The sequence below is a fragment of the Accipiter gentilis genome, chromosome 25 (assembly GCF_929443795.1).
Source record: "Accipiter gentilis chromosome 25, bAccGen1.1, whole genome shotgun sequence".
NCBI lineage: Eukaryota > Metazoa > Chordata > Aves > Accipitriformes > Accipitridae > Astur > Astur gentilis.
In genome coordinates, this window is record NC_064904.1 from 14,222,042 (window position 1) to 14,237,076 (window position 15,035).

Here is a 15,035-nt window from a genome sequence, read left to right on the forward strand (position 1 = left end):
GGGGTGTCATTGGGAATAGAAGACAACTTCTTGCTTTCAGACCAAAGGGTATGATGACGCAGAAACCCATATTTGTACGAAAGCCTTTTCACCATGCACACAACTCTGTGCGTTTTTATCTACAAAAAATCTAATAGACTTAACTCAGTAATTATTAATGACAGTTATCTAAATATTTTAAGGCGGTTTTATTTGCATCAAGAAAGGAAAAACAGCTAACGTTTGTCAGGAATATACCAAGTGCGGTCAAACAAATATCAGCTGTAATAGAGTAAGAGGTCTTGTGGATCGGGGCAGCAACACAAATGATATAACTTCTGTTCATCAAGGCTTTGAACGCTATCTAATGTGGCAGTTTCATTAAGAAGTTAGGAGATTATGATATACTTAGAAATCAAGGAAACTGTGAAATAGGTGAAAAACTAGTATGAGAATGATACTCATGGAATGGATATCACTGTCAAATTGGAAATACAAACGAAATAGGATTCCACTGGGGACCATCCTCCATTCAATATAATTCAATATTTTGTTTTAGAACTTGTATGTTGAAATACAGACTGCAGGTAGCAAAGCTGAGATAGATTATTTATAAGAAGCTAGAGATGAATATTAAAATTCAAAATCATCCCAACAACTTGGAGAAATGGTCTAAAAAAATAGGATGCAATTCAGTAAAGGCAAGTTCAAAGCTCTGTGTTCAGGCAGCAATAATGAACAGCACAAATACAGACAGGAGGTGAATGACAGTGCAGTACTGCTGCAGAAAACAGTTTTGAGACAGGGGAAGTATTGTGGACCGTAAGTCAACAACATAATGCCGCTGCAAAAAAGGCAGTCATACTATAGCATATAAACAAAATCATCTGCAAGACGAGGGAAATAATGCTTCCACTCTATCTGACACTGGTAAAGCCACCACAAAAATACTGTGCTCCACTTCAGGCACTATGTTGTTAAGAAGTACGCAGACCAGATGGAGAGAAAGCAGAGGACAGAAGAAGGAATGATCAGACATCTAGAAAACATGGTCTAAAGAAAAAGCTTAAATCAACTACGACAGTTTTGCATAGGCAAAAATAAAATAAAGGGGAGACATGTTCAAACGTATACATGTAAGGAGCAGAAGTACTTCATGTCCACTGGGAACAGGGTAGTAAGTCTCAGACTTGAAGTACTGAAAGGGAAATTTAGGCAAGACAGAAGGAAAAACTTGCTCATGGTACAGATAGTTAAGACACTTCAGATAGAATGCTGAAACCCTCCAAGAGAGGCTGTGAAATGACCAGATTTTAGAGAAAGCACAGATGCACATTTTTCAGAAGTGATTTAAATCCAGCTGAGCCTGATCTTTGGAAGAGGAGCAATCTAGAGGAGATCCTCCCAAATTTCCTTCCAATTCTGTTTTCTAAGGCTTCTTTCTGACCTGATGCACTGGATCAATAAATAATATAGAGCAACTATTACACAGATCACTGGGATTGCAGGTAACAGTAGAAGTGCATGATATATTGTAATTATTTACGGCATGCATATGCATTAATGTAACGCTTTATGTCAATGCTCTGTATTGACAGTCACAGCAGGAAAACAGCAGCATAAACCATTTGGAAAAACCTGTTACACTTAGAAAAAGGCCAGAAATTCTTATATTTAATATAGCGATTACAGAAAAAATGTCCTTCGCAGACCATAGGGGAACTAATTACTTCCTGTCTTTGCATTAAATCCTCAAGGATCAGACAGATATGCCAGTCTTTGGCTGAAGGAAGAAGAACAGGACACTCCTAGTAGGAAGACCATAACATTTAGAATAAAATTGTAATATGGAGCACAGGAAGTCCAACAAAAGAAACTAAAATACCATCTTTGAGGCTTCAATCTTTCATATTAATCTAAAGAAGTAAATACTATACAGGCCCTTCTGACTTCAGCACGGATCTCAATGGGCAGAAATCTGTGCCCACATAGACAAAGCAGGATCGGGGGGGTAATATATTAAGTGGCTTTTGCATTGGTCTCAACTGTATACTCTCCTCACAAGTCAATGCAATTAAAAAAAAAAAAAAGGCAACTGAAAGAACAACCAGGTGTAAGATACAAAGACACTCATCAACCAAAAAAGATAAGGTGTTTTAGCCAAGTGTAAATCGTTACTATTAAGTCAAACTTCTACACTGAAGCTACAAACTTCTACAGCTACAGAAATTATATTCTACTTTTCCTATTTTGTGTTGGTATACGCATACATGTGTATATACATGTATGTATATACATGTATGTATGTATATACATGTATGTATGTATCTGCATGCTATAGTGTGCCCGTGTCACCCAATCTATGAAATTCTACAGCCAGCTTTTGCTCATAAATCTAGAAGGCACTTTTTCTTTCAGTAGAACAAACCCTTAATCTAGTTTCAAGGAGTTGTAAAAGACAGCTCCTGTGATTCACCCCCTCCCCTCAACAGAAGCACTGCTTGTTAATCCAGCAGGAAATAACATTTGCCAGGATTGACAGCTGTGGATTTGTATTCAATTCCCAAATTAAAAACCAATGACAGGGCCTAGTTCAATGGCGATATCAAGCAAAATACAGAAAGTAAAAAACCTGCTGCTTTCTCTGTAAAATACAAACATACATACATTTTGGATGACAATACTAAAAGCTGGGACGGAGATATAATGGGGTTAAAGCTGTGTGCAAAATTTCCTCTGAGGGTTTTTGGTTTTGTTTTTTTTTTTCCCTACAACAACTCACATTTTGTATTCTTCCTCTTACATATTAAGTTTTCCTCTTACTCCTCATAATTGTTTTAAAACATGTTAAAATCTGTTTCAATAACTATTTGAAACCCTGCAAAAAATATAATGTAAAAATTTTCATAGTGAAATCAGCAAAACCTTCATATATAACATTCATTATTGTCAAATTCAAAGAAGGCTTCATTACAACCCAAATGTTATGAAGAGATCTAATGGCACAGGTTCTCATGCTTCTGCAAAATTTTGTTAATGGTAAATCAGAGTCCATCTTGGGCAGCTTCTATTGTTAATCAGAATAGTAAGAATCAGAGACGGAAAACGCCTGACACAGTAAAGACAGGCTGTTTTCTAGTGCTGTTACAAACTCCTCTGAAGGGCCCAATGCAACTTTTCCCAGTTCTAATAGTCTTTGGAATAAATCACAATAGTATCATTCTTACTGGGAATTCAATCCCGTAATTATGAGTTTATAATTCCTTAAGTCTCTGTAAATACTCCTCTCACTTGCTGAAAATTACACATTTCATATACTTTCAGATGTTCATGTTCCTCCAACACGCTGCTTTAATAAGGGAAAAGGGACCATAAATTTACATTCAAGCCACTTCAGCAATCTGTGAAACAACAAAATGCAAAGTGTTTTAACTTACTGCTATTTACCTGTAAGAAGTGATCCTCCGTAGGTCTGTGACGGGAACACGATAGCCACACTCTTCTAAGACTTCCCCGCATGCAATTTCTTCTAAAGAAAGGTCTGGTTTGTCTACAATGCCAGCACAGAGTTCATAGGTCACTCCTACCACCGCAGGTAAGGGATCCTCTAGACGAGAGAAGCTTTCCTCCTTCTCCTGATTCTGAAACACTTCAGGATGATGCCTTTCTACTTCACACATGTATACAGCTTAAAAAAAAAACAAACCACAAAAGAAACAAGGGGGGGATGAGGGGGTGGGAGGGTGTTAGCGTGTTCGTTCAATCATATGAAAGAGAAAGAAAGATGGTGCACAAATTTTGCCTGGAAATTTATAACCATCAGAGTACTTGAGAGTAACAAGGAATTCAGTCGTGTCATCTGTTAAAATTATGACACACTGAAATTGGAATTTTAGAGAACATTGCCATTTCTGTAAAATTATTCTTTAAGTCTATTTGTGCTTACATCATCTGGAATTAATTCACGCACACCTTAAAATAAATAAAAACTAAAAAAGGAAGCAGTTCATCCAAGAAGTCTAAGTACCAGAAGCACCATACAGCTTCCATTTGTTGGGCAATGTGGCTATCAGGATTTAATTTAAACTATGCAGTTATCTTGCAGGAAAGTTGGGTTGCACATTATGTACCATGTGCACAACGATGAGTCTTTCAGCCTGTCAACTCAGCTGTTATTTAGAAAGGGTATGAAAAGCATGTATGTTTGTTTGAAAAAAAATAAATCCTCTTTTGAACATATAGTTCCTTGCACAGATTCCTGTGTGGAGTCTGAAAAAGACTTCTTGAATTAATCTACAAACAGCTGCCACTGTAATGCTCTCCTAAAGAAAGTGCAAATGCCAGATTTTAGTCCTTATTTAAGCAAAACCTCTCACTGATGTCAACAGAAATTTTTTCTGAGTGAGAACTGCAGGACTGGATGTTACAAAGAATCCACTACTGACAATTCTAGATCATTTTAACTTTAACTTACAGGTATAATCCCACTTGTTTCTTTGAAATTTCCTCATGTCTATCCCCTTGCTTTTCATGAAAGGTTACCATAAGGTTGTTATAAAACAACCTGAATAAAACTATTTTAAAATTTGAACTTATTTTTAATCCATTAAAATATTCTACATGCATATTTCATATACACGTAACATGGTTTCAAATGAGCTTATCTTTTATATCCCATTCTAAATCTTGCAGAACTGGTACATAAAAAAGCTCAAGTTTAATGGACAACCTTTTGTTCTTCCAGTTACTGGATTTAGCTTATTGTTTCTTAAAGCTGTGATATACAAGCTCTCTAGAGAAATGTTGTTGCATAGAAGTAAAGTACCACAGTGACTTCTCAAGCACATGGTCTCTGAGGAAGAGTCTACACCCCAGAAATCTGTGCCTAGGCTCCTTCTGCAATGCTTCTTGTGACACCTCAGAAATGTAGTATAGCAAGATCAGCACTTGAAAGGGAGATGTCTAGATCAGTCTATTGTCCAAAACCTAATCTTTCTCCAGAATTTAAAACTTTCAAAGCTGTTTGTAGTAGGTGCATCTAGGCCTTTGAGAGTCAAACAGTTAAGGAAAGGAGGCACCACTTCTGACTTGAAAGACATGACTAGAGCTCAGTTTTCTTTTTAAAATGTAGCATGAAGGCAGCAAAAAAAATATTCCATGCAGACTTTGAGGGACAGATCCTTGAAGGGTGCCTATTGTCCTTATTCCAAAAGCTTCTAAAAGCTATGACAATTATCCTAAATGGCAACTACCTCCAAGATCTTTCTGATGAGCCAAATACTCTTCAGGTTTTATTGCCTTTTTAGTATTGACATCCATATCAGTAAATACAAAAAGGAACAACACATGCATCCTACTAAAGGACTTGGCATCAAAACAGGATGCAGGTAAGAGTGTAGGGTACAGAAACGTGATTAAAATAACTCTCTGTTACAAGTCTGTTAAATCACCGAAACCCATCCTGTCATTCCAGCAGGCACCTGCTGTTCTCCTTCTCCCTCAGCACAACTGGGCTCCACTTAGATCAAAACCTACGCTCCCAGAAGGACCTAATCCAGCAGTCCACTTCAGAGCCAAGACCTGCAATATGCCAACACTTAAAGCCCAGTAACAGGTTTTCTCTGTAGATAAGGAAGAAGCGGTACCAGCCACTTCTGTAAGAGAGTCCGAGTATTAGAGCATTCACCAAGGAGTCAGAGCATGAATTCAGTATCACCAGGCTCGCCAAGGTTCAAACTCAATTAATCTCTCATAGATAAGCAAAGCCTAGGAAACCAAGCTGCCTGCTAATATCAGGGAACAGAGGAGTCCCCCATAGCTCTCCTGAAGGTGCAAAGTTGACTGCACAAGTGATGTGCCAAGGGAGATAAAGTACTGGATGGAAAACTAGTCTGTGACCTATTGGCTAGGGCACACTTTTTGGAGGAAAACCTGTGACTCTCCTCTTCCTCATCACAGGTTGTCAGCTTATCGCAAATGCACAAAGAATCTGGAGAGCAGAAACTAGAAGCGAGCTCAGCTCCCAGCACAGTCACCCACCCACTAGTCCCATGTTTGACTGCTCTCTTGTCTTCTGATGGCTTATGCTACTTTGGTCAGAAACTGTCACTTCATCATTACTGGGCAGTCTCCTCCATCATCAGATGGACGTATCCAATGAGCAGCAGCACAGTGAGGACTCAGACAACCATCTAGTGCTCATTAAACATCTTGAGTAATTATCTCGGAACCACTCAGCTATAAGAAGTCTCAGAGTGGAAACTCCAGTAGAACTGACGTACTTGCCTTCCTTTCTGCAAAGCTGGGACAAAGGGTAGATGGCTCAACCAAAGGCATCAAACAAGATCATAACTGTTGTCAAAGCGGCCTTGTTAGATGACTCTAACAAGTCATAATAACATATTATAACAATAATATTATAACAATAATAACGTATTATTTTATTGTATTTGAAAATGTGTGGTCAACTGACTACCAAAATGAGCATTGCCCAAGACCTTTGCCAATCAGTCACGGGCGAGGAACTACCATGGAAACTACTGAGATATATGCGTAACTTTTTTCTCTCTGCTCCCTCCAAATATGTGATTTGATGATCAAAACTATCTAGGTCCACAGTACACTGAAAAATACGGTCCTGTCTGCCTCGCCCCGGTTGTGTGCTCCTGCCACCCCTCAAGCCAGCACGAACTCTTTCAGGCCAGTCCGTTAAGCTGGCTAAGCCTCAAAATTTTCTGTCTGCAGCCATGTAAGACCTCTGCTGCGCCTGCATAAGGGCTGGGGCTGCCAAAGGGAATGGGGTGGGAATGTACATACAGGGAGGGATGACTGCCTTTACAAGCAGCGCAGACTTCAGTGGGAAAACCCGATCGTGACACCACACCCTACGGAAAGGCAAGCGCATATGTCAACCAGCACATGTGCAGGGGACTTGCCTGGTGAGTGAGTGGCAGCTGTTTGCTCACAAGGAATGAGCTATCGCCTTCCTGGTGGGACCCCGATAGGAGCTAGCAATGAGTAAAGTCTCAGCCTTTAATTTTGCTTTGTGGAACAGGCACCAAGGCAGACCATAAGCATGAAATGCAAATATAAATACAGTGATGTGAGTAATGTCAGGGCATGGTTGCGATCACCGAACTGCTATGGGGTGTCTGACTGACCCCTGTCCCTAAGGTCAGGTTTCTGAGCAGCTCCAGCCTGTGGAACAGTTTAAATCCAAGAACAGTCCAGTCTTTTGAGGCAGATTTGAGACTTCCATATGGATGATGTAATGAACACGTCACTGTGCAGTACATATACATATATATATATGCACATATATGAAGGCTTCTGCCTAAGATTGCGTCAGAGAGAGCAACAGCTATATGAGCCATTTTATTCGGCTGGCAAATAAAAGACATTGCTTTATTGATAAAACAAATAAACAAACACTTTTTATAAACACTCTCTTTATAATAGTCAATATAGTGCTTCATGAGAAGTATGCACTGTCAGTATAACAGTGCTGCACAACACTGAACAGCCTGTCAATCACTGCCAGTAAGAAAGGACAGCATGACACCACCCTAGAAAGTTTCCTATAAAGTCTACCATGAACAGTCTTGAAATGGTCTCTTAGCAACCGTCAGTGAAATATCTTGTGATTTGTTTTAATTAACACGCAGAGAATATGCTTTTCATTTTTAACTTTCAGAAAGTAAATATTGCTCTGAATCAAAATAACTGATACAAAAAATCAGAAAAAAAAATAGTATATTAACCTAAATTTATAATAATAACTGGTAAAATGAAGCTGTCCAAATACTGATGAAAAAGCATACAGTCCTGAATTTCCCTCATTTTAAATTCCCAAGTATACAATGCACAAAAACACATTTTAAAAAAAAAAAAAAAAGGAATATTTAAGACCAAAAAAAAAAAAAGAAACATTGTGCTTCTGCGCAGAAGCTGCCTAGTATGTACTAGATAGGTCAAGAAGGAACTTCAAATAAAAGCAATCTACTGCATGATCATTGTAGAGCTGTTTGCAATTTCATCCAAAAGAGGACAATGACTAGCCCAAAAGCAGTATGTAAGGCTACCCTGATCATTCATTTCATCTGTAATGGAAATTTCCCTGGTTACAAATTCTGACCAACTGAAAAGGGTGGGCTATCATACAAAGAAACAGAATATAGAACAAAGATTTTATCACCACAGATGTACCAACTTTTAACAGCTAAACCCTTAAAAGCTTGATTCACTAGAGAGCAAAAGTAAATCTAAAAAAAGAGGATTACCTGGGCGGAACTGCTTCACCACAACAAAGCACTGCCGAGAAGTATTAAAGATCAGGACTGACACACTGAGGAAGAAGATAAAAAACAAAAGATCAATGTTTTATGAAGGATTACTGCAGAACTATTAAACTTACAGCTTGTGAATTTAATTTTAACTACATAAATACATAGAAGATTTATTACTAAAGCCACAATGCAACAAGATCCTTGTCCAAAATCCATCAAGAATGACAGATAACGGGTTGTGTTCACAAAGCTCATGAGAATTTATCCAAAATTAAGCCACTTTTGTCTCCTGCCATGCAAAGTAAGCCACCAACCAGTTCCTTCTCCCCAACAGAAAAAAAGAGAAGTCCAACTCTAGGAACATTGCTACTAGATAGTAATAACAAGAAAAAAAAAAAATCCTTAAAAATGAAAACATTTTCTTCCCTTATATCAGTCCCAGATTAGGATAGTCTAACTCTTAGGCACAGTCTAGTCTCATTCAGAGCCAGAGACTTCTATATATGCACAGAGCATCTCCTATCTGTGGCTACTTGCTGAGTGTGGGCCTTAGAACAGACACTACCAAACCCCAATTTTGTCCAAACTTAAACCAGCAGCAGTTTTAAGTGCTACCACATTCAACAGTTTAAAAGTCACACTTTAATCTTTCCCCATTCCCTTTGGTTGTTTGAAATACATGTCACAGGGAAACCTGACTGGCTGAGTATTTGGAGATGCTCTGAAAATGTGGAGTACTGATGTTCTCTGCTCACTTAAATAACTCTCAGGTCTTACTAGTTAAAAAAAATGCAGACAAAAGTCTCTCTCCTTAGTTGATAGCCTATTAAACCCTGCAAAAACAAGTGTATATTTTGCTCATTACCATGGTAGCATTCTTTCATTTGTTATGCCTCACCGTATGCAGTTGGAAAGTTAATTCATTATTCTATGAATTCTACAATAGATTAGACTAACAATGGCATATTTACAGAGTTGAGTCAAACTTTCAACTTTCCTTGTAAAAGAGCTGTATATTTATTTTCACTATTTGATTTAATAATGAGGTCTCAAGCTGCCAGAGAAACTGTGATTTTATGATTATTAAAAATAATGTTAATGTTTACTATACTAATATATAAAAACCAACACAGAAGGGAGAAGTCCAGATATTAACATTTATATTCATGGTTGCTATTCTCAAAGACCCGTACGGCATATCGATGACTTCCTGCCCCAGGAAATGTCCTTTGCAGGCAATTTTAAAGCAAAGGTTGTAGCCTTCAAAGAGGCTAGAGAAGAATATTCACTCTGTTTACTGGCATGGGCGTTCTTTTTGACCTAACACTAGAATATCTGGGAGTTATGGTGTAGTTTGCTATAAGAAATGAAATTAAACCACAGTCTACAATGTTTTTAAGTTTACTTAAGTATTATTCTTTGATCTCCCCCCCCCCCCCGCTCCCCCTTTGCATGACTGTTCCTCTCCCCAAAGTGATACTGTCTGAGGGTAGACACTGCACTAAATAAAAGGGGAAAATGAAATACTGCTACTGAACCTTTTGGGTTTTGTCCATGGGTCTAAGGATCCGCACTGCCTGAAATTGGAGACAACAGCAGTCTAAAGCTGAGGTTAAAGAGAACAGTAGAGACTTCCTGAAGCATATGGTTGCCCTTTAACTTTCTTTACATCCACCACCCTAGGCCCAATCTTTCACTTGGCTTGCCTTCTTCAGCATGTCTCATTAAATAACTCATACCGACTCATTAAAAATGGCTCAGCTATTAGACATTATTTTTTCCTAAGAGTCAATCACTTGAAATTTTTATGGAACAGATGGGAAAATTAAAAACAATCTGTCAGAATTAAGGAACAAGATCAAATTAAGCTGGAAAGGAGTAGCAGCAAGTTATTACAATTGTCTGCTTCTCACACCATCTTGAGATGAGAGGGTACAGAAATGGCACAAATCTGTAGAATTTTCTATTTAATTACATCTAATTTTCTGAGAGACTGACAAACAATTTTGAACATAAATTTACATTTTTTAACAAACCACAACACACAAGTTCTAATATTTCTCGTCAGAGTTGGAGAGTCATGGAGGAGAAAGTTCAGAATTACACCTTCTTAGGAAGAATGTGACATTACGAATGCCATTTGGTATTTCTTGTTCCACAAGAAACAATATAACACGAAATATTTCCACAGGTCACTAGGCCTGGAACTTCTGAACACCCATTTGAAGCTGCATTCAGTACCGTTATTTGAGTATTACGGAAAGTTAGGGCAAGACTGTTCAATTGATCTAAGTCGAAGATCCCCTCAGCCACTGCTTTCCATGGGTTTCCTTATTGCTGCAACGACCCAGATATGTGGGTTCAGCTGTTTGGTCTGGCCTATAAGATAAGGGGAGTATTTATCGTCTGGAGTTTTAAATCACCATACAAAGAATTCACTACAAAATTATCTCGAGATTACTCTTTTTACAGATGATATGGGCTACCAAAAAGGACTACTACAAAAACAGAGGTGCTAATACATCTTTCAGTGGTATCCTACCACAGGATATTACAAACATAGTTGATGTTTCAAGGCAATTCCCCTTAAAACGTTACCATCAATCCTATTTTAGAATATCATATATGCATCTATAAACTTTAAAGTGCTCAATAAAGAATAAACATATAGAATAAAAAATTAAAACATTCACAATGACATTTGGGAACATTTCCACAAATAAAGGATACAGAAGATAAACGAGGCCCAAGATGTGCATTATCAGAGAAAAATCACACAGAACACTAGAAGAGAAAAAAAGCCCAGCCAAATTTCCTTAAAAAGGCAGGAATCCTAGACAAGAATTTACTCTGAAATGGACATCAGAGGTCCTAACGTAGCAACAGCCTTCATTTGCCCATGTCCCAAAGAGAAGCACAAGACCACTTTTTTGTGTTTTTTTTTTACGGAGGAAAAGAATACTCGGATATAAAAGGATCATGGTTGATCCAAAACTTGCCTCCGTACCTTAAAAACAAGCTATAACACATCTGCACAAATGAAACACTGTCTCAGCCAGCCTTTTCATTTTGGGTGGCAGATTATTACTTTTTACCATATTCCACAGTTGTCCATCTTTGCTGGCTATTCCTCCAGCAGCTGACACTCAGGGAAATTGCTGGGGTAAAAGGAGAGGTCATTAATGCAAACGCAATGCCACTGAGCCACAGACCTGCACCTGGGACTCAACGAGCACGCAACACAACTACTGCACGCAGGTATCGCGTTCGGTACCTGCCGCTGCCAGCGGGCTTGCCGCCTCTGTAGGCAAGAGGTGTCTGAGAAGAAAACTCTTTGAAACGTGCTGTACGCGTCATTCCGGAGCTCTAATTTGCTTCTGTAAGACACAGATGACCTTGGACTAATGAAGGAGACTTGGCTCCTCTGCACTGCATCTGTTGGTGGCTGCTTTAGGGACTACGACCGAACAGAAAGGCAACACATAAAGAGATGACACAGGTTTGTACAGCGTCTTCCAGTGCTGGTGAAGACCACAGCCCTGCTCAGCCTTCAGCCCAACCCTGCCTTGGCTTCCCCCTGCAGTAGCTCCTGCTCACTTTATACATACAATAAATCACTACTCTCAATTACAGGAGGCTTTTTTCCAAAGAAAGCATGCATGTAAACAGGTAACTGTGCAATAATGTAGGATACTGTTCTTTCTATAAATATAGGAACAATAAGGGTAGCCTTAAAATATTTTAAGAAAGATATATATCTAAAATGTCAGCAAGACATATCTACAAAGACCAGCTAACGTGTACTTGAGCTTTTATTGTACTTAAGCTTGCAGTTAAAGTGTGCCTGGTCTTGGTATCTAACACAATGTTTTCTTAAAGGGATTCCAACTATTCAGTCAAGGATCTCACGTAGCATTTAACCATTTAAGCTTCAAAGAAAACCCTGACTGAAATAGTAAGTATTAGGATTCTCTAATGGATATTTGGCTTCCCTAAAATGTCTAAGTCAATGTGCAGAAATTACATACAACTGACCCATGGACATCCACAACACAGGAGTCCAGAATCTTAATTTCTCCTCCACCTTTAAGACTCTCATTGAAAGAGAAGATATCCACCTGAATACAACCTTTACAGTGGAAAACATATCTTATAAGAGTTTAGAAAATTGCTCTGTTGTGTGCCATTGGCCTAGAAAACTATTTCCAAATTTTTTCTGTCCCTCAACATAGCACAGCTCTGTATTTATTGAACCCATGGTTACTGATGCTTTATGACATTCCAGCAGCGCAGACATTTATATGGAAATAATACTACAACTTCACGCACCCAAACCTGAGAAAGGAAGGTGGTGTTCCTAGGAGCAATGTAAAAAACGCAGTATTTGACCACAGCAGTTACGAGGTAGGGGACAGATGAAAACTGACATCCTGTTAAAATGTGCACACACATATGGTCGGACGGAAAGTTAATTCTTTTGAAATACATCCTAGCAATTAAGATCAGCAAATGAGCTTTGCCAAAGATACAAGAACATGTACTTCTAGAGCTCCAATATTGAAGGAAGGTTTGGCGGGAGAGGAGGGATTTTTTTGTTGTTGTTGTTGGAGGGGTTTTTTTTTACTGTTTGTTGTTGGCTTTTTTTTAGGTAGAAATGTAATTTCACCTTGTCATCGGTTTGGTAATCTTCTATCTTGATGATTTGCCAGTTGTTGACCTGGGCTACAGTTAATCCACAAGCAACTGCTAAGACTTACTAATTGCTTTTCAGGAGACAAACTTTTAAAATCCTTTAATAAATAAAGATTGATTCAACCTTTCATTATTCTTAGATGTGACCTTAATGAATAATTTACAAATGTGAACTTGCAAAACTAAAAAATATTTTTAAAAAATCATAGTATAGTAGTAGCAAAGAAAAGGACAAGATTCTCTTGTGTTCTTGTGAATGAAATAAGACTCTCAAGGCTGAAGATGAGGATTTTTAATGATAATCTTGTACTAATACTATAGTATGCTAAGTAATTGATGAGGTAATATGGGCAAAGAAACCAACCTTTCTTTAATCATTGTAAGAGCAACTCAGGATCCCCTTGTGTCTAACATGGGTATGTGTATGTCACACACAAATTGTGATCAAAATTGAATAATGGAAGATAAAGCACCTAAAAAAATAGACTGACGTTAACATTGAAAGCCAGGGGTTCCCAGCCACCTCCACCTCAGCCACTTCCACCAACTTTTAAAGGCTAAAGATTATGTCTAAATTAGTTGAAAGTTCGTAATATTGTTTGCGCTGCTTACAAACAATAATCTCAGCTCCACAGTGGAGACTTGAGGAAGTAATGCTATTTGATTTAAAAAAAATGCAACAAAAAACCAAAACAAAACACTAAAACCCCCACAACACCATCAGAGCCTGTGGTAATTCAGTTACCATTCTCAAAGAAGACAATGAAAAAAGAATGGCAGATTCCAAAAAAGAAACACAAAGATGGCATGCAGGAATAAAAGCAAGTAATTGATTTAATCAGTCCCCTTGACTCTGAACAGATATTTGGCATTAAAAATCCCTTTGATACAATCAGAAGAAAATAATCAAATGTAGTATGCAACCACAGAAGTATTTAGAGATTTATTCATCTCAGCCAGAGAGCATGTGAATATAAACCATACATGTAATATTTTTGCCTGTAGGGCTCATAAGGGAGAAAATGTCAAGACTTAACAAATTGTACTACAAGAAAAGTTAGTAAGAAAATAAATAAATCATTTAGAAGTCCTGTAATTATTTTAGCTTTAAAGTATAAATTTTTCTTCTTGAAGTTTTAAGAATTTGGTTTCTTTGTTCATACAGCATTGACAAATTGATCTTTCATATTGTTTTCCATGTCAAGACTAGAATACCATCTAGTCTTTTTAAAATACCATGTTTGAGAAACACCCCAGATCAGGATTAAAGCATGTTAGTGAATAAGTGTCCTTTTTCTTGTTCAAATCAGAAGCGACTGCGCTTTCAATTTTAAAGTGATAATCAAAAAACCTAACAATCAAAAGTAATTCTTTGGGAGGATTCATCCTTCAGGATGGCCTACTTCATCTTAAGTTACTTCAAAATTATTTTTGGTGACCATGAGAAAGAATTGCAGGTAGCCCCTGTGTCACTTTTGTGTTCAAATTAACCATCCATTTCACAGTTGGACACATCCCTGAAAACTTCTAATGTGGTATCTAAAGTGCTGTCATCTTCCTTTTATCAGAGCAGCACCCAGTATCTTAAGCCAGAGAAAACAGTCCCTTCGTTTTCAGAACAGACATGTAATAAAGCTGTACCCTTTGATTATTCTCCAGTGCAATTCCTTTACTTTCCCAGAGCTTTAACTATAATGCAGATAGTCCTGAGATTAAATGTGTGTGCTTGCACAATCTTTACTGGTTCATTTAAGTCTTCCTTCAAAGCATTTTACATTTTTCAAAGGCCAACACCAATCCAATTGGCTGCTTAAAATGCAGCCTATTACAAAAGCAAAGCTATAAGCTCCTGACAAAAACATTCAGCCTTTCATACTAATCACAGATAAAGTGGATTTGGCAAAAAATAATTAGAGACGTCTAGAAGACTTCTGTATTCTGATGAAATTTGAATGCTTTCTCCAATACAACGTAAATATATAACACTAAGTAAAACCAGAATAAAGTGGTAAGACACGTATGCTTAAGAAAATAAACATTACTTTGGAGAAAATCAAAAGGAAGATTGGTTTCAATAAA

At 37.8% G+C, this 15,035-nt stretch overlaps 1 protein-coding gene across 1 annotated transcript in view; it reads right to left on the bottom strand.

Moving 5' to 3' along the window:
* The window catches only part of NUDT14 (nudix hydrolase 14), a 61,860-nt gene that overhangs the window by 8,844 nt on the left and 37,981 nt on the right, over positions 1–15,035 (bottom strand). Inside the window, exons 3-4 of the mRNA XM_049828867.1 lie at positions 8,259–8,323; positions 3,427–3,667 (exon numbers count right to left, since the gene is read on the bottom strand). Coding sequence (XP_049684824.1) covers positions 3,427–3,667; positions 8,259–8,323 — 306 coding nt within the window. The remainder of the gene's footprint in view (positions 1–3,426; positions 3,668–8,258; positions 8,324–15,035) is intronic.